At 39.1% G+C, this 17,984-nt stretch overlaps 1 protein-coding gene across 3 annotated transcripts in view; it reads right to left on the bottom strand.

Moving 5' to 3' along the window:
* The window catches only part of BLM (BLM RecQ like helicase), a 101,416-nt gene that overhangs the window by 65,649 nt on the left and 17,783 nt on the right, over window positions 1-17,984 (bottom strand). For 2 of the 3 annotated variants that reach the window (XM_054451353.2, XM_054451354.2), the window contains 3 exons: window positions 4,712-4,813; window positions 2,112-2,812; window positions 237-396 (listed from right to left, as the gene is read on the bottom strand). In XM_054451353.2, coding sequence (XP_054307328.1) covers window positions 237-396; window positions 2,112-2,812; window positions 4,712-4,813 — 963 coding nt within the window. Of the gene's footprint in view, window positions 1-236; window positions 397-2,111; window positions 2,813-4,540; window positions 4,614-4,711; window positions 4,814-17,984 lie in introns of those variants that run through there. The other variant, XM_054451355.2, reaches the window with a different exon arrangement.

The raw sequence follows: 17,984 nt of genomic DNA, 5'->3' as shown, positions 1-17,984 counted from the left end.
ATCAACTACATAAAATTGTTTGATGTTTCATGTAATTAATCATAATGGAACTTCATCTTTAGAATGCAACCAATTAAACATATAAACAGTGTTTTTTTTTGAGGCTTTCACTTGAATGTAAAAATAATTGTACAAAGCACAAAATACTTTTATATAGAAATGATATTATAAACTAAATTAAACAATTTAAAGTATCCCAGAAACAAATAATAATGCTAATTATTTAGCTAGTTTACCTAAGGCATTTTGAAGAGGAAGAAGAAGCAGAAATAATTTCTTCTGGAGAAGGTGGAACAAAATCCGTATCATAATCATCATCATCAAATTCAATACATGGAACTTTCTCAGTTGAATGTAATTCAGCTTCTTCCAAATTCTTCTTCTTTTTGCTATTATCTACAGTAAAACAGTTGATAAACATAGATTTGTTAGCCACTAATGAGACAGAAAGAACAGGGTATGAGTGATTAAGAATGAGTGCTTCTGGCAAGTCACAAACAATCACACCACTTTGTATGGATCCTCTCCCTTTACACGCTAATGCTGGCTTATTTATTCATAAATGATTATTATTGAGTCAACTGGATTAAGTCCAGTGAATGCTCGACTGAGGCCAAAGATTTGCTTAGGGATTTTCATGTCTGTCTCTGGTTAATTACAAAACACATATTTGCTATCGACGTTTCTAGTTTTTAACTTTTCACTCATATTTAAATAAGGGTAAAGTGCAACAGATAAGTCTGATAATAACACAAACATGGCTGCTTGTACAAATCAGCTTTACCACAAAGTTTCCCAGTTATTTAAGTCTCTCTTTTGGACTATGTGGGAAAACACAACCCAAATTGTTGCTGTCTATCTTTTAACAAATTTTCCCTTCAGAAACAGAAGCATCATTGATGAGACTATAGTTTTGCTTATCATCAATCACTTTTCAATGCTCTCTCACCCTAGAGTAACCTTCATGGGATTCAGGTGTTTAAAAATTTTACTCTCATATGTGCAACTGCTTCATAAGGTGGGTTACTTCCACACGTGGATAATCTCAGTTACTCAATTTTGGACATCTAATAATTACAAGATCTAGCCAGGAAAAACTTTGAATGTAATTTATAATACTTTAATAGTGCAATTAGAGCACATTACACATCAATATTAGGTGGCAACAAGCCATAAAGGAATTACAGTAGAAAGGCTTAGTTTCATTTTCCAATTTACCACTAACCACCATTTTAACCTCTATGGATCTTACAACAGCACCCTCCTTATCCTCAGGAAATATGTGACAAGACCCTGGTGGATGCCTGAAATCTCAGATAGTATCAAACCCTATAAGTACTATGTGTTTTCCTACACATACATACCTATGATAGAGTTTATTAACTAAGCACAGCAAAAGATGAACAACTAATGAAATAGCACAATTATAACAATATTCTGCAATAAAGGTTATGTGACTGTGGTCTCTCGCTCAAAATATCTTACTGCACTCACCCTTCCTCTTGTAAAGATATAAGATGATAAAAAATGCCTATAGGATGAGATGAAGAGAGGTGAATGATGTAGACATTGTGATGTAAATGGAAAATCCCAGAAATAAATGAATTCATAAGTTTTCAGTTTCAAGCTGTTTTGAGTATAGTGTGATAGAATCTTGCCCCGACCTGATCTGTCCACCTGGGTTGCTGTTAATCACTTAGCAGTGGTCTTAGTGATCAGACTGACTGTCGCGGTATCGCACGGCTTGTGTTTTCTTAATAATGGTCCCAAAGCGCAAGAGAAGTGATGCAATATATTTTCAGACCTCAGCCAGCTGCGGGTGACTGAAACCTCAGAGAATGCAAAGCTGTGGACAAGGGGAAACTCCTGTATTTTCTTCATGTATAAAATCACAGAGCTATCCTGGAAATTATATTAGCAGACTAAAACCTTCCATTTCATCAGTACGTCCTGCCTCAAAAATGTGGCCAACAGATTATTCAAAAAGCACCACTAAAGACCCTAACAACCTTAACGACAAAAGCTCTATATATTCATGACTATTCCCAATGGCTAGCTTTGAATAAAAAAGTACACTGAACATACTAAAATGAAGATAAAATAATTGTTACCTCTTTCATCTTCCAAATGAGTTTTCAAAGAGTCACTTTCCTGAGCATCTTCATTTATATGCACTTCAGCAATGGGGCCATCATCGATGCAAATCACATCGCTGCTTAACCATTCTGAGTCATCCTTCTGTTCCTCAGTCAAATCTATTTGCTCGCTTTCAGAGGAGGGTGGAGGCAAATCAGCCTTTACTGTGTTTGTTGTATAAAGCTGTGCTTTAAAAAAGTTTCTCTTACCCTTTTTTGATTTCTGAGCAGTGCTTACTCTTACAAAGTGACTTTGGGGTGGTGTAACAAATGATTTTGAAGTCTCAGAAGTATCAAAGTCATCCATATCATCCCAATCATTGATGGTACTTAAAGAATCTGGTGAAGAACTAAATTCTAATCTCTTGAGAGCAGTATCCCAGGATTTCTTTACAGTTGGTGTGTTTTGGGTAGTGCATAAAACTTCCTTTGGAGTCTGCAAGAAATCTGGCAATAATGGTTTTGATTCAACTCTCTGTGTTTGCTGTCCTGCTGGAGCATTTTTAAAGAAGTCCTTGATCCTTTGCTGATTTGTGGTGTTGGGTAGAGGTTCACTGAATGAAAAGTCTTCGGTAACATTAACATCTTTATTTCTTAATACAGGTGTTTTTGCTACTGACACATTAGTTACAGATACATTGTTATCTAAAGATGTTTTCTTTTTAAAAGTGAAACCTCTGAAAAATAATGGAAAAACTAGATTAGATGGATCCATTTTAACAAACCCCCCAACTCTACAAAACTAATTTTTTAAACTAATTCACACAGGTTACATTAATTGTATCCCAACTGAGCAAAGAATCCATCTCTCTCTTGATTTTAAATTTATCAGGTAACTTAAATTGTATTTGTTCTCTGGTCCTTCCCATTCAGAGGCTAATTATTTGGCTTTGAGAGGTCATTCCCACTACTTTATTTCTCAGGCTAGCAGTCCTTAGTTAATAGCATCTCCAGAGCGGGTGACAGCATAAATGAAAAAGGGAAGAGGCCGGGCGCAGCGGCTCATGCCTGTAATCCCAGCACTTTGGGAGGCTGAGGCAGGTGGATTGCTTGAGGTCAGGAGTTCGAGACCAGCCTGGCCAACATGGTGAAACCCCATCTCTAATAAAAATACAAAAAATTAGCCGGGCGTAGTGGTGCATGCCTGAAGCCCTACCTACTCAGAAGGCTGAGGCAGGAGAATTGCTTGAACCCAGGAGGTGGAGGTTACAGTGAGCCGAGACTGTGCCACTGCACTCCAGCCTGGGTGACAGAGCGAGACTGTCTCAAAAAAAAAAAAAAAGAAAAGAAAAAAAAAGAAAAAAGAAAAAGGGAGAGATTCAAATGTGGCTACTTTTTGCTACTCTGATAAGAATTTAAAGGGGAAAAAGAGTTAAAAACTACTAACTCTGTTAAAATCTGCAGGACAAGTAAAAGACGCGGGAATCATGGCTGTCTGCTGGATTTGATGATCTGAAAGTCAGTGGTGACTTCAAAGCCAGGCACCCAGAACAGAGTCTACAACCTGGTAAAAGCATCACTTATAATATAAATTATTATTAGATATCATTAGAAGGAGTCTGGAGTATAGCTTAGAGGAGAGGCAGAACTGGAGAGCTGTAGTTTCCTTATAAACTGTTCTTCGAAAGTATATAAAATTATATTAAAATACTTGGCCGGGCACGGTGGCTCACGCCTGTAATCCAAGCACTTTGGGAGGCCGAGGCGGGCAGATCACTTGAGGTCAGGAGTTTGAGACTAGTCTGCCCAACATGGAGAAACCCTGTGTCTACTAAAAATACAAAATTAGCAAGGCATGGTGGTGCATGCCTGTAATCCCAGCTACTCGGGAGGCTGAGGCAGGAGAATCACTTGAATCCGGAAGGCAGAGGTTGCGGTTAGCCAAGATTGTGCCATTGCACTCCAGCCTGGGCAACAAGAGTGAAACTCCGTCTCAAAAAAGAAAAAAAAAAGGCTGGGCACGGTGGCTCATGCATGTAATCCCAGCACTTTGGGAGGCCGAGGAGGGTGGATTACGAGGTCAGGAGATCGAGACCATCCTAGCTAACAAGGTGAAACCGACTCTACTAAAAAATACAAAAAAAAATTAGCCAGGCGTGGTGGCAGGTGCCTGTAGTCCCAGCTACTCGGGAGGCTGAGGCAGGAGAATGGCGTGAACCCCAGAGGCGGAGCTTGCAGTGAGCCGAGATTGCGCCACTGCACTCCAGCCTGTGCGACAGAGTAAGACTCCGTCTCAAAAGAAAAAAACAAAACAAAACAAAACAAACAAACAAACAAAAAAACCCAGAACTTAAAAAACACTTATTTGCCCAAATTTACAAGCTGAATTATTCATTTACTCAACAAATCTTTATTGAGCAAATATTATGTGCCAGGAACCATGCAAAGATGAGACACAATCTCACCTGGTGCTGCTAAAACATACTCTACCATTAATTGGCAAAGTGGGAAAATCAATGAATCTCTCAGCTTCGTTTCCTCACCTGTACAATGAGAGAGTTTAAAGAGAAGATATCTCATGTGTACAATGTGGCAAGTTAGTGCCTACGTGACAGCAAACCAATCAAAACACTTACGAAAATTTTGGTTTTGAAAGACTTAATTTATTATTAAGTGTTCTGGCTGAGTGACGTTCTAGTTGCTCCTGTAGATTATTTTGAGGAACAGCAGCCATAATCCTAAAAAGTGAGGGAAAAAGAAATCAGTGGAGTTAGGTACTTTGCATTAATCACAATGTTTTTTGAGGGGAGGAAGGACTTGATTCAAACAGGCATTGTTCAAACTGTGCCCAGAGTAATAGGACTTTTTTTTTTTTTTTTTTTTTTTGGTCAATAGACTGTTTTGACATTTACAACTAGTGACACTTGAAATATATAATCTTCAACTAACTGAAGGCTCACTTGAATAACAAAATAACCAGGTTCCCCCTCTCTTCCTCCACAATGCTAAAATAAGTACAAAAGGCATTAGGGAGGGGATTATTAGGAAAGGGCTTTTAGAAAAATGGGACCTGGCCTAGAAGGATAAATGGAAGCTGGAAGGGAGCGAGGTGTGAGGAAACGATCAAAGCACACGGAAAGCCCAAAGAACAAATGAATAACTGAATTCTGCACAAGGGCAGAACCACCAATGACAGCAAAGGTTTACCAGCAAGATACTACACTTCATAATCATCTAGTTTCAACCTGAAAGAATACGTTTACCAAGCATGTTTATATCTCTGTGTAACAAGCTGTGGTAACGCTGAGCTATAGCCCAGGATAACAAACAGCTTAAACCACCTTAAAATTACTGGGGCTAAAGGAGGATCCTAGCTGTAATGCATGCATAGTTAAAAAAAATCCTCACTTTAGCTGATAGTTATAACCCCATAAACCCTTTTGCCTACCTTTACCAGACATCTACTTTTATTTTATAGCATATATCTTAGGAGGCAGGGTTAACACTAGACGATATTTCTCGAAATATGAAGTTTCACATAAGCCATGTTCCACTCATTAACCTGTATCTATCAACCATCTTGACTTTAGATAACAGTGAAAAGCAGAATTTAGAAGAAACTAAGTTACACTCAATTGAGAAATCTTCATGTTTATAAGCATGATCATAATACAGCTTTTGTAACTCACTTTCTCCAGAAGGAATTATTTCTGCTGCTTTTCCCTCTTTAACATGCTTTAGGTAATATAGCTAGTTATTTAATAAACATTGAATAATTTACATTGGCATGTGAATTATATCTTGTTACCCCCAAAAAAGTAGATGGAAGGAATGAATCCCTACATACCTATCACCCAGATTCAACAATTATCAACTCATCCAATATTGTTTCAGCTATACATACACCCTGAGGTTCTTACTCCACCATTTTGGAAGCCCACCTCCCAAAATAGTGACATTTAGATTCTGTTATTACTTCTTTCACTCATTAGCAGGAATACTTTTTGTTTGTTTGTTTTCTTTCTGAGACAGGGTCTTGATCTGTTGCCCAGGCTGGAGTACACTGGCTCGATCACAGCTCACTGCAGCCTCGACCTCTTGGGCTCAAAGTGATCCTCCCACCTCAGCTTCCTGAGTTATCTGGGACTACAGGTGTACACTACCACAACCCAGCTAATTTTTAAATGTTCGGTAAAGACAGGGTCTCACCATGTTGACTAGGCTGGTCTCGAACTCCTGAGCTCAAGTGATTCTCCCACCTCAGCCTGCCAAAGTGCTGGGATTGCAGGTGTGAGCCATGCATAGCCAGCTGTAAGACTTTATCATAAGTTTCAAAATCATGATGCAGTACACTAAAAGCCCATACTTCACTACTATACAGTATATTCACGTGGCTGGCAGCAGTGGCTCATGCCTATAGTCCCAGCATTTTTGGCAGGCTGAGGTGGGCGGATCGCTTGAGCCCAGGAGTTTGAGACCGGGCTGGGCAACATGGCAAAACCTTGTCTCTAAAGAACTATAAAAAAGTTAGCCCGGTATGGTGGTACGGGCCTGTGGTCCCTGCTACTCAGGAGGCTGAGGTGGGAGGATTCCTTGAGCCTAGGAGGCAGAGATGGCAGTGAGCTGAGATCGTGCCACTGCACTCCAGCCTGGGCAACAGAGCAAGACCCTGTTTCAAAAAACAACAACAAAAAAGAAGTCTACACTTGTATCCCTTACATATATTAATAATAATAAATAAAAAATGATATTCATTCTTTCACCACCTTCAAATAGTGATGAATTTTTTTTCAGTATCATTATGAACTCATGGATTAAACATATTAGGTGTGTTTCAATCCAATACAGTGATCATCCTTACTGATTCTCAAATTAATTGATGTTTGGCCAGTGGGAGCCTTTTCAGGCGGGCTCTTCAGTCCTTACGACTTAACCTTATGAGTCATTGAGAGCTTCCTTCTTCTCAAAAGATGTTCCAGGCTTACTTTGTGCATTTTTCTGCACCAGATTTGGAATCGGCCATTTCCTCAAGCATCCCTAATTCTTGTTTTCTTTTTCTTTTTTGAGACAGGGTCTCACTTTGTCGCCCAGGCTGGAGTGCAGTAGTGACTCACTGCAGCCTCCACCTCCTCAGCTCAAGGGTTCCTCTCACCTCACCCTCCCACACAGCTGGACCACAGGTGCACACCACCATGCCCCACTAATTTTTTTGTGTTTTTGGTAGAGATGGGGTTTCACCATGTTGCCCAGGCTAGCCTCAAACTCCTGTGCTCAAGGGATCCTCCTGCCTCCACCTCCCAAAGTGCTGGGATTGCAGGTGTGAGCCACCACGCCCAGCCTCCCTGATTCTTTTTTTTTTTTTTTTTCCTGATTCTTTTTAATGGAGAATATTTTAAGACCTTAATCTCTGCATTTCCTAGGGCACCTCACCATTTGGAATCCAGTTTAAAAGTATTGATCTTGGCTGGGCACGGTGGCTTACGCCTGTAATCCCAGCACTTTGGGAGGCCGAGGTAGGCGGATCATGAGGTCAGGAGATCAAGACCAACCTGGCCAATATGGTGAAACCCTGTCTCTACTAAAAATACAAAATTAGCTGGGCATGGTGGCATGTGCCTGTAATCCCAGTTACTTGGGAAGTTGAGGCAGGATAATTGCTTGAACCCAGGAGGCAGAGGTTGCAGTGAACCGAGATTGTGCCACTGCACTCCAGCCTGGCGACAGAGCTAGACTCTGTCTCAAAAAATAAATAAATTAATAAATAAAAGCATTGATCTTTTGTTGAGGCGTCCTCTCTCCAAGGTGCTGTACAATGTGGGAGTCTTTCCCACATGAATAAATATGAAGTGATAAAGAGTGAAGTCAGACTATTGCCCCCTCAGAATTTCAACATCAGCAAAGTAGACTACTGACAACGAGGCAGGGGAACACAGATCTTCAGTCTTATGACACTAAGCAGAACAAAGTGGTCCATGGCATCATCACTTACCCTTTTCCCACATTCCTTCCATAACTTACATATTTTTGGATCAAAACTAGCCATGGTATTTTAATAAGAGATTTCCTACATTACTCCACAGCATGGTTTTATATGTTTATTTAGCCATCCCAGGAGTACAATTGTTTGATTAACTATTTTATAACTGTAGTGATTACGCTATGGATTCACAGCTAGCATGCAGTCAACCTGAACTCCAGGGACCTCTTCCTGCTTTTAAAATGCATTGCTCTTTGGTTATTCCTCACGAGGTAGCACCCTCCAGCCAGAATCATATTCTGAAGTATGGTAATGAGTACATAATTTTCTTACTCAAAATCCTCAGTGGGAATGCTTTTAAGAAGTTGGTGAGTACTGGCCGGGCATGGGTGGCTCAAGCCTGTAATCCCAGCACTTTGGGAGGCCGAGGCAGGCGGATCATGAGGTCAGGAGATCGAGACCATCCTGGCTAACACGGTGAAACCCTGTCTCTACTAAACATACAAAAAAATTAGCCGGGCGTGGTGGCGGGCGCCTGTAGTCCCAGCTACTCGGGAGGCTGAGGCAGAATGGCATGAACCCGGGAGGCGGAGCTTGCAGTGAGCTGAGATCGTGCCACTGCACTGCAGCCTGGGCGACAGAGCGAGACTCCGTCTCAAAAAAAAAAAAAAAAAAAAAGAAGTTGGTGAGTACTAAGAACCATAAGGGTGTCTCTTCTGTACATATTCCATTAAAATATCAATACAATTGTTTGACACAAAAAGAAAATTGTTCACCAACATGCCTGTAGTCTCAGCTACTCAGGAGACTGAGGCAGGAGGATTGCATGAGCCCAGGAGTTCAGGGCTGTAGTGTACTATGATCACATCTGTAAACAGCTACTGCACTATAGCCTGTGCAACACTGTGAGACCCCACCTCTTAAAAAAAAATTGTTCATCCACAATAACAAAGACTAGTGATAAAGGAGAAAAATTGTTCATCCACAATAACAAAGACCAGTGATAAAGGGTGCAATGAGCACCCAGAAACTAAAAAAATAAACCTATGAATTAGAATGACCACAAGAATCACAAGTTCAATCTGGAAAATGATTAAAATTTTCTCCTACACATATGAAAGAAGTTATCATGCCATTACAAAAGAATATAAATAAGCAGGCCAGGAACAGTGGCTCACACCTATAATCCCAGCACTTTGGGAGGCTGAGGTGGGGGGATGGCTTGAGCCCAGGAGTTTGAGACTAGCCTGGGCAATATAGGGAGATCCTGTCTTTAACCAGGCGTGGTGGCACACACCTACAGTCCCAGCTACTCAGGGAGGCTGAGGTGGGAGGATCCCTTGAGCCCAGGAGTTCAAGGCTGCAGTGAGCAATTCTGTGCCACTGCTCCAGCCGGGGTGACAGTGAGACCCTGTGTTTTTCCTTAAAAAAAAAAAAAAAAAGTCACAGGAAATGTAAGCTTCAAGCATTACCTTTAAAACTGGCTATTAAGAATTTTTCAAATAGGCTGGGCACGGTTGCTCACACTTGTAATACTAGCACTTTGGGAAGCCAAAGCGGGAGGATCGCTTGAGCCCAGGAGTTGGAGAGCAGCCTGGACAACAAAGTAAGACCTGTCTCTACAAAAAACCACAAAAATTAGCTGAGTGAGGTGGCATGTGCCTGTAGTCCCAGTTACTCAGGAGGCTGAGGTAGGAAGAATCATTTGAGCCCGGGAGGTCGAGGTTTCAGTGAGCCATGATCACCCCACTGCACTCCAGCCTGGGCCACAGAGACTCTGTCTCAAAAACAAAAAAAAGAATAAAAGTAAACACAATAAACCTTTAAAAAAAAAAAAGAGAAAGAGAGAGAGAGAGACATGGGATGGAGAAAAACATAGTGGAAAAAAAGAGTGCCTTTTCTTTGAAATAAGTGACACTAAAGTTACTGGTTGGGGATCTATCAAAATTAAGACTAGGTCAAACCTTACTTTTTATTCATTTTGTTGTCAAAGATGGCTATTTCAGTCTATCAAGGGATAGACTGCCAAAAAGACTACTCCAAGACATTCAGTGCCAAGTAACATTTAGATGTTTCTGTTTCCAGTCTTCTGCTAAAAGTGGAGATTTTAGGGGGTGGTTCCTGAAAAACAGAGCCTCGCTCTGTAAGCCTCACTCAGTGACTGTTCAAAGGGGAGGAGTTACTTTCCCTAGGGCAAAGGTGGTGAGCCTAACTAAGAATGATCAAAAAATCTAATTTTTGTATTTTTTTAAGTTGAGGTATTTATGAACCTCAGCTTTACCTTAACTGGGGCACTGGGGCAAGCAACTTTCTGTTCTCTGATAAAATTAAACATCAAACACAATTTCTAGACAAAGAGAGATTTTTGACAGAATTTTATGTCATATGTTCTCTTCGTTCATGGTTTCTTAAACTTCTTGATTCATATATATAGAATCATACAGTATGTATTATCAATGCATTTTTGAAAAGGCATCTAATAAAACTCAAACCATGTCTAACAAACACATTAAAACACAAAATTACAAGTATTTAAAATCTAGAACCAACAAATACCATATATTTTACACTAGGGGTGAATCCATTAAAAACAACAGCAAAAACAATATTGTTCTCTCATTTTCACTCCTATATTGGATGCTCTTGCCAATGCAAAAATATTCGAAAAAGAAAATACTAGAAGAGATGAGATTATCATTACATGTAGACAACTTGATTATATACCAACACAATCCAAAGAAAATCAGTCATAACAATAGATAATTAGAACTTCAGAAAATTGGTTAAAGATAAATATAGCTATAAATGTAGGATAAATGTAGGGTAAAATCTCAGACCTTTCATAGTTTTTGACTTAATAGATGCGCACACAGAGAGACAGAGAAAACAGATGGAAAATATGAGAAGTTAAGAGACATGGAAGACAGAGAAAGGAAGTCTAACATGAATATAGCCAGAGTTCCAGAAGAAAATAGGGAAGAATTATTATTTGAAAAGATAACAGCTGGGACTTTTCCAGGATTAATTAAAGACACTAACCTTCAGATTTGAGAAAGCCAACAAATTCCAAGCAGGGATAAAAAGAAATCCACACCAAAATATATCAGTGTACCATATGGACAAAAAATTGATTTCTCTTTAGCAAAAATGAAAATCAAAAGACAGTGGAATGATATCTTCAATGTGCTGATAGAAAATAACCCAGAATTCTTTTCCCAGAAAAAATATCCTTCACAAATCAAGGGCAGTGAATTGTACACTAGGTTTTTAAAGGTGAATTTCATGGTATACGAATTATATCTCAATAAAGCTGTTATTTTTTAAAAGTAGCTATAATAAAAGCAACAGATAAGCGTTGGCAACGATGTGGGGAAATCAGAACCCTCATACACTGCTTGTAGGATTCTAAAATGGCACAGCCACTTTGGAAAACAGTCAAGCAGTACCTCAAAAAACGAAACATAGAGTCACCACATGTTCTAGTCCATTTTCATACTGCTATGAAGAAATACCTGAGAGTGGGTAATTTATAAAGAAAAAGAGGTTTAATGGACTCAGTTCCACAAGGCTGGGGAGGCCTCACAATCATGGCAGAAGGCAAAGGAGGGGCAAAGGCACATCTTATATGGTGGCAGGCAAGAAAGTGTGTGCAGGGGAACTGTCCTTTATAAAACCATCAGCTCTCGTGAGACTTATTCACTCTCACAAGAACAGCACGGGAAAAAAACCATGATTCAATTACCTCCCACGAGGTCCCTCCCATGACACATGGGGATTATGGGAGCCACAATTCAAGATGAGATTTGAGTGGGGACACAGGCAAACCATATCACCATGTAACCCAGCAATTTCACTCCTAGCTATATATGCAAAAGAGTGAAAAATGGGTATTCAAAATAAATACTTGTATACAAATGTTCACAGGAGCATTATTCACAATAGCCAAATTCAGAAACCACTCAAATGTCCATCAAGTGATGAATGGATAAATGTGTATATCCATTCAACAAAATGTTATTTGGCCATACAAAAAAATATAGTACTGATAAATGCTACAATAATGAGCCTTGAAACCATTATGTTAAGTGAAAGAATCCAGCCACAAAAGATGAAATAGTGTATGATTCCATTTATATGAAATGTATAAGAATAGGCATATCCATGGATACAATGTAGATTAGTGATTGCCTAGGGTTGGGAAAGATGAGAGGATTTGGGGATGATGGCAAGGGGTATGCAAATTTCTCTGTGGGCTGATGAAAATGTTCCAACATTGATTGTGGTGATGGTTGCATAACTGTGAATATACTCAAAGCCATTGGATTATACAGTTTAATGGGTAAGTTTTATATGTGTAATGTATTTCAACAGACCTGTCATTCAGGCCAGACACAGTAGCTCATGCCTGTAATCCCAGCCCTTTGGAAGGCTGAGGCGGGGGGATTGCTTGAGCCCAGGAGTTGGAGATCAGCCTGGGCAATATGGTGAAACCCCATCTCTACAAAAAATACAAAAGATTAGCCAGGAATGATGGTGCATGCCTGTTGTCCCAGCTACTTGGGAAGCTGAGGTGGGAGGACTGCTCAATCAGGAAGTCAAGGCTGCAGTGAGCTGTGATTGCACCACTGCACTCTAGCCTGAGCAACAGAGCAAGACCCTGTCTCAAAAAAATAAACAAATAATAATTTAAAAACAATACAGCTGTTATTTAAAAAGCCACAAGAAATAAAGACACTTCCAGATTATCAAAAAAACAATAGTTTGTCATCAGCAGACTCATACAGTATGGGAATCATACTGTATTCACACTGTAAGTGGAATCATACAGTATTTGCCTTTTCGGGACTGGCTTATTTCACCCAGCACAGTGTTCTCAAGCTTTATCTATGCTGTGAGACATGTGTCAGAATTTCCTGTGTGCAGAGCTCGCTGCAGCCTCAAACTCCTGAGCTCTAATGATCCTCCCACCTCTGCCTCCGGAGTAGCTGGGATTACAGGTGTGAGTCACCATGCCAGGCTCCTTCCTTTATTATTATTAATATTTTTTGAGATGGAGTCTTGCTCTGTTGCCCAGGCTGGAGTGCAGTGGCGCAATCTCGGCTCACTGCAACCTCCGCCTCCCAGGTTCAAATGATTCACCTGCCCGAGCCTCCTGAGTAGCTGGGATTACAGGTGCCTGCCGTCAAGCCTGGCTAATTTTTCTGTTTTGTATTTTCAGTAGAGAGGGGGTTTCACCATGTTGGCCAGGCTGGTCTTGAACCCGTGACCTCGTGATCTGCCTGTCTCAGCCTCCCAAAGTGCTGGGATTACAAGTGTGAGCCACCGCGCCTGGCCGCTCCTTCATTTTTAAGGCTGAATAATATCTAACTGTAGATACATACCACATTTGCTTATCCATTCAAGGACGTTAGGGTTGCTTCCACCTTTTGGCTATTGTGAATAATGCTGTTAAGAACATGGGTGCACAAATATCTTTTTGAGAATTGCTGAATCACATGGTAATTTATTTTTAATTTTTAAGGAACCACCACACTGTTTTCCACAGTGGTTGCACCATTTCACATTGCTATAAATAATGCACAGGGCTTCCCATTTTTCCACATCCTAATTTCTCCACATCCTCAGCAACACTTGTTATTTTCTGGTTGTTTTGTTTTGTTTTATAACAGGCATTCTAACAGGTGTGAGGTCTTATCTCCTGGTTTTGATTTGCCTTTCTCTAATGATTAGTGATAATAGGCATCTTTTCATTTGCTTATTGGCCATTTGTATATCTTCTTTGGTGAAGTGTCTATTCAAGTCCTTTCTCCATTTTCTAAATGGGTTACTTGTTGAGCTGTATAAGTTTTTTTTTTTTTTTTTTTTTTTGAGACGGGGTTTCACTCTGTCACCCAGGCTGGAGTGCAACAGCTCATGGCTGCCTCAACCTCCCGGGCTCAAGTGATCCTCCCACCTCAGCCTCCTGAGTAGCTGGGACCACAGCAGAATACCACCACACCTGGCAAATTTTTAAATTTTTTGTAGAGCCAGGGTTTCGCCATGTTGTCTAGGCTGGTCTCCAACTCCTAGGCCCAAGAAATTCTCCCATCCCGGCAGCCTCCCAAAGTGCTGAGGAGTTCTTTATATATTCTGGGTATTAACCCTTTATCAAATATATCATTAATTGGAAGAGTTTGAGGAAAATTGGGGTTAATTCTTTAAATATTGGTTAGAAATGACCAGTGAGGCCATCTGGCCCTGAGCTTTTCTTTGTTGGGTGATTCGTGATTACTAACTCAATCTCCTTACTAGTTATAGGTCTGTTCAGATTTTCTGTTTCTTCATGATTCTGTATTGGTGGTTATGTGTTTTGAGGAATTTATCCATTTCATTTATGTTATCAAATTTGTTGGCATACATTTGCTCACAATATTCTCTTATAAATCTTTTTACTTCTGTAAATCAGTTATAATGTCCCCTTGTTCACTTCTGATTTTAGTAATTTGTCTTATTTTTTCTTAGTCCATTTGGCTAAAGTTTTATCAATTTTTTTATCATTTCAAAGAATCAATTCTGTTTTGTCAATTTCTCTACTGCTTTTCTAGTCTCTGTTTTGTTTATCTCTGCCCTAATATTTATTATTTCCTTGTTTCTGCTAGCTTTGGGTTTGGTTTGTTCTTTTTACTGTTCCTTTAAGTGTAAAGTTAAGTTATTGATTTCAGATCTTTCTTTTTTAATGTAAGCATTTGTAGCTATAAATTTCCTTTCTAGTACTGCTTTCACTGTATTCCATGAGTTTTGGCATGTTGTGTTTTCGTTTTCCTTTGTCTCAAGATATACTCTAATGTCTCTTGTTTTCTTCTTTAATCCATTGGTTCCTCTGTCCTTTAAAGTGTTCCCATCAGGCACTTTCTTATTACCTGGCACAACATTCATGGTCTTCGTGTACTTTCCCTGCTTCAGCCATAGAATCACCATCTCCCCAAACAGCCTTCATTTATTTTAATGAGGAAAAATCTTTAAAATCTAAGACCTGGCCATTAGATATGATCTGCTACTTGCATATCATTGCTCCTAGGCCCTTTTAGTAGACAGATCTAGGAAATATAAACACTTCTATCTATTTCTGTATCTACATCTATACATCCATTGATCTATCCATCTATCTTAAAATTCAGAAAAAAACCCATCATATATTTATTCATTTATTCAATCTGAAACTATAGGAAGTAATTTCAAATTGCTACACTCCTGTCATTAAAAAAAAACCTACTAGGAAGAGTTCAAAATTCAGTTGCATTTCTTTCTTTAGATTAAGGGTACATAATTAAAGTGCTATATTCAAAAGTTACTTGATTGGTCACTCCCACCTCACCTTCAGGGTGATTACATTCATCATTTGAAATAGATTAGTTTGTGTTTGTACTGTTCTTGTGGACTTGATTTTTGAATATATAAGACATTTACATAGTTCTAAAAGTTAAAACTACATAAAAGACTGTTTTTCCCCACAGAGAAGTGTTCTTCCCTCTCCATCCTTTGCCATCTACCTCCTGTGGGTTATCAATTTCAATAATTTCTGATTTATCTTTCCTGTTTTTCTTTTTGCAAAATAAGCAGACATTAGAGTCTCATATTTTCCCTTTTTTTACATAAAAAATATCACACTGTATGTACACTTTCCATTCATATGTTAGAAATCACTCTATACCCGTTTGTAAAGATTTTCCTCATTCTTCTTTACAGCCGTACAGTACTCCGTTGTGTAGATATTTATCAACAAATTTCCTGTACGGACATTTAAAGTATTCTCCGATATTTTACAATTACAAATAATGCTGCAACAAATAACTTCGTGCATTCATATTTCCCTACTGCTGAAAATGTAAGGCCGGGCATGGTGGCTCACACCTGTCACCCCAGCAATTTGGGAGGTGGAGACAGGACTGCTTGAGTCCAGGAGTTCAAGACCAGCCTGGGCAATATGGTGAGACTCCGTCTCTATAAAAAAAATTTTTTAAATTAGTAAGGCGTGGTGGCATGCACTTGTGGTCCCAGCTACTCCAGAGGCCAAGGTGGGATCAATTGAGCCTGGGAGTTTGAGGCTGCAGTGAGCCAAGATCACACTACTGCACTTCAGCCTGGGCAACAGAGCAAGATCCTGTCTCAAAAAAAAAAAAGGAAAGAAAGAAAAGAAAATGTATCTTTAGGGAATATTCCTACAAGTGGAACGGCTGGGTCAAAGGGCAAATGCAGGTATAGTCTGCTGGATTGCCAACTTCTCCCTCAAAGGGGGTTTTACAATTTTGCATTCCTCACAGCCTCACCAATGGGGCTTCTTGTGAAGCTTTCTAATTAGTGCAGAGCTGATAGGTGAGAAATGGTATTTCAGTGCAGCTTTAAATTTACACTTCCTATTTAGGCGAAATTGAATATTTTCTTCATATATTTAAGGATGGTTTTTGAATCTTTTTTAAAAATTGTATCTGCTCATGTATTCTGCCTTTTAAACCAAATTTTAGTATTTTTTTCTCCCAATTTAGACTAGGGATAGTAGGTCTTTAAAACGTATTTTGCATATTTTTTTCCTGGTTTCTCATCTATCTTTTAAATTTGCTTATGGTGTTTTTCATTTTTGTAATCAAGAATTTGCTTTTCAATGTAGCCAATTTTTCCCCCTCTTTTATTGCCCTTCTCCACATCCAGGTTACAGAAAACTCATCTATGTATTCTTCTAGTAGGTAATTAAAAAAAAATTAGATTTCTGGTTCATTTGGAGTTTATTCCTGTGTCTGATATAAAGTATAGATATAATTTTGTTTTTTCAAGCGGCTAACAAGTTGTCCCAGCACTATTTATTAAAGAGTCCATCTCTGCCCTAATAATTTCAGAACCACCTTTATCATACACTAAATTTCTTTATGTGTTTAGGAGACTAATTCTTGACTTTCCATTCTATACCATTGGTCTATACCACAATATTTTCATGATAGAAGCTTTGCAATATGTTACAATATCTGGAAGTCTACTTTCTCTTTGTAGCTCTTCTGTTTTCCTATTCTTATATGTTTATTTTTCTATATGAACTTTAGAATCAACTTGTCTAGTGCCAGAAAAAAACCCTGTTGATATTTATATTGAGATTGCATTAAATTTATATATTAACTTAGGTATAACTGGCACTTTTATGATGTTGTTGTCCTATCCTTGAACAAACGATTTCATTTGTTTAAGGCTATTTTTGTTATTCAGAAGTGTTTTAAAGATTTCTTTACCTAGGTTTTACATGTTTTTCAATTCCTAAATATTTTCTCTTTATCTTGTTGCTGTAAATGGGATTTTACCCTTCATTATATATTCAAACTTCTTGTGTATATGAAGACTACTGATTTTTGCATATTCTTATAAAATTCCTTTTCTGTTTTAGTTAGTTTCATTATTGATTTTCTGCAGTATTCCAGATACACTACCATATCACCTGCAAGTAGGGACAATATTACTTTTTATTTTCCAAATCTTGTGCCTCTAATTGATTTATCTAACTGCATTGGCTAAGCCCCCAGTACAATGTTAAATACAAGTGGAGTCGGTGAGTATCTGTCTTTTTCTCAATCTTAGTAAAAATGCCTCTAGTATTTTCCTATTAGATAAAATACGGGATTTAGGAATAAAGTGTGTGTGTGTGTGTGTGTGTGTGTGTGTGTGTGTGTGTGTGTGTGTGTGTGTGTGACGGAAAGAGAGAGAGAGAGAGAGAGAGAGAGAATACCATCATTAAGAAGTATTGATCGGCCGGGCATGGTGGCTCACATCTGTAATCCCAGCACTTTGGGAGGCCGAGGTGGGCAGATCACCTGAGGTCAGGAGTTTGAGACCAGCCTGGCCAAGATGGTGAAACCCCATCTCTACTAAAAATACAAAAATTAGCCAGGTGTGGTGGTGGGCGCCTGTAATCC

The sequence above is a fragment of the Pongo pygmaeus genome, chromosome 16 (assembly GCF_028885625.2).
Source record: "Pongo pygmaeus isolate AG05252 chromosome 16, NHGRI_mPonPyg2-v2.0_pri, whole genome shotgun sequence".
NCBI classification, from domain to species: domain Eukaryota; kingdom Metazoa; phylum Chordata; class Mammalia; order Primates; family Hominidae; genus Pongo; species Pongo pygmaeus.
This window is presented reverse-complemented; position numbering and strand designations above follow the sequence as displayed.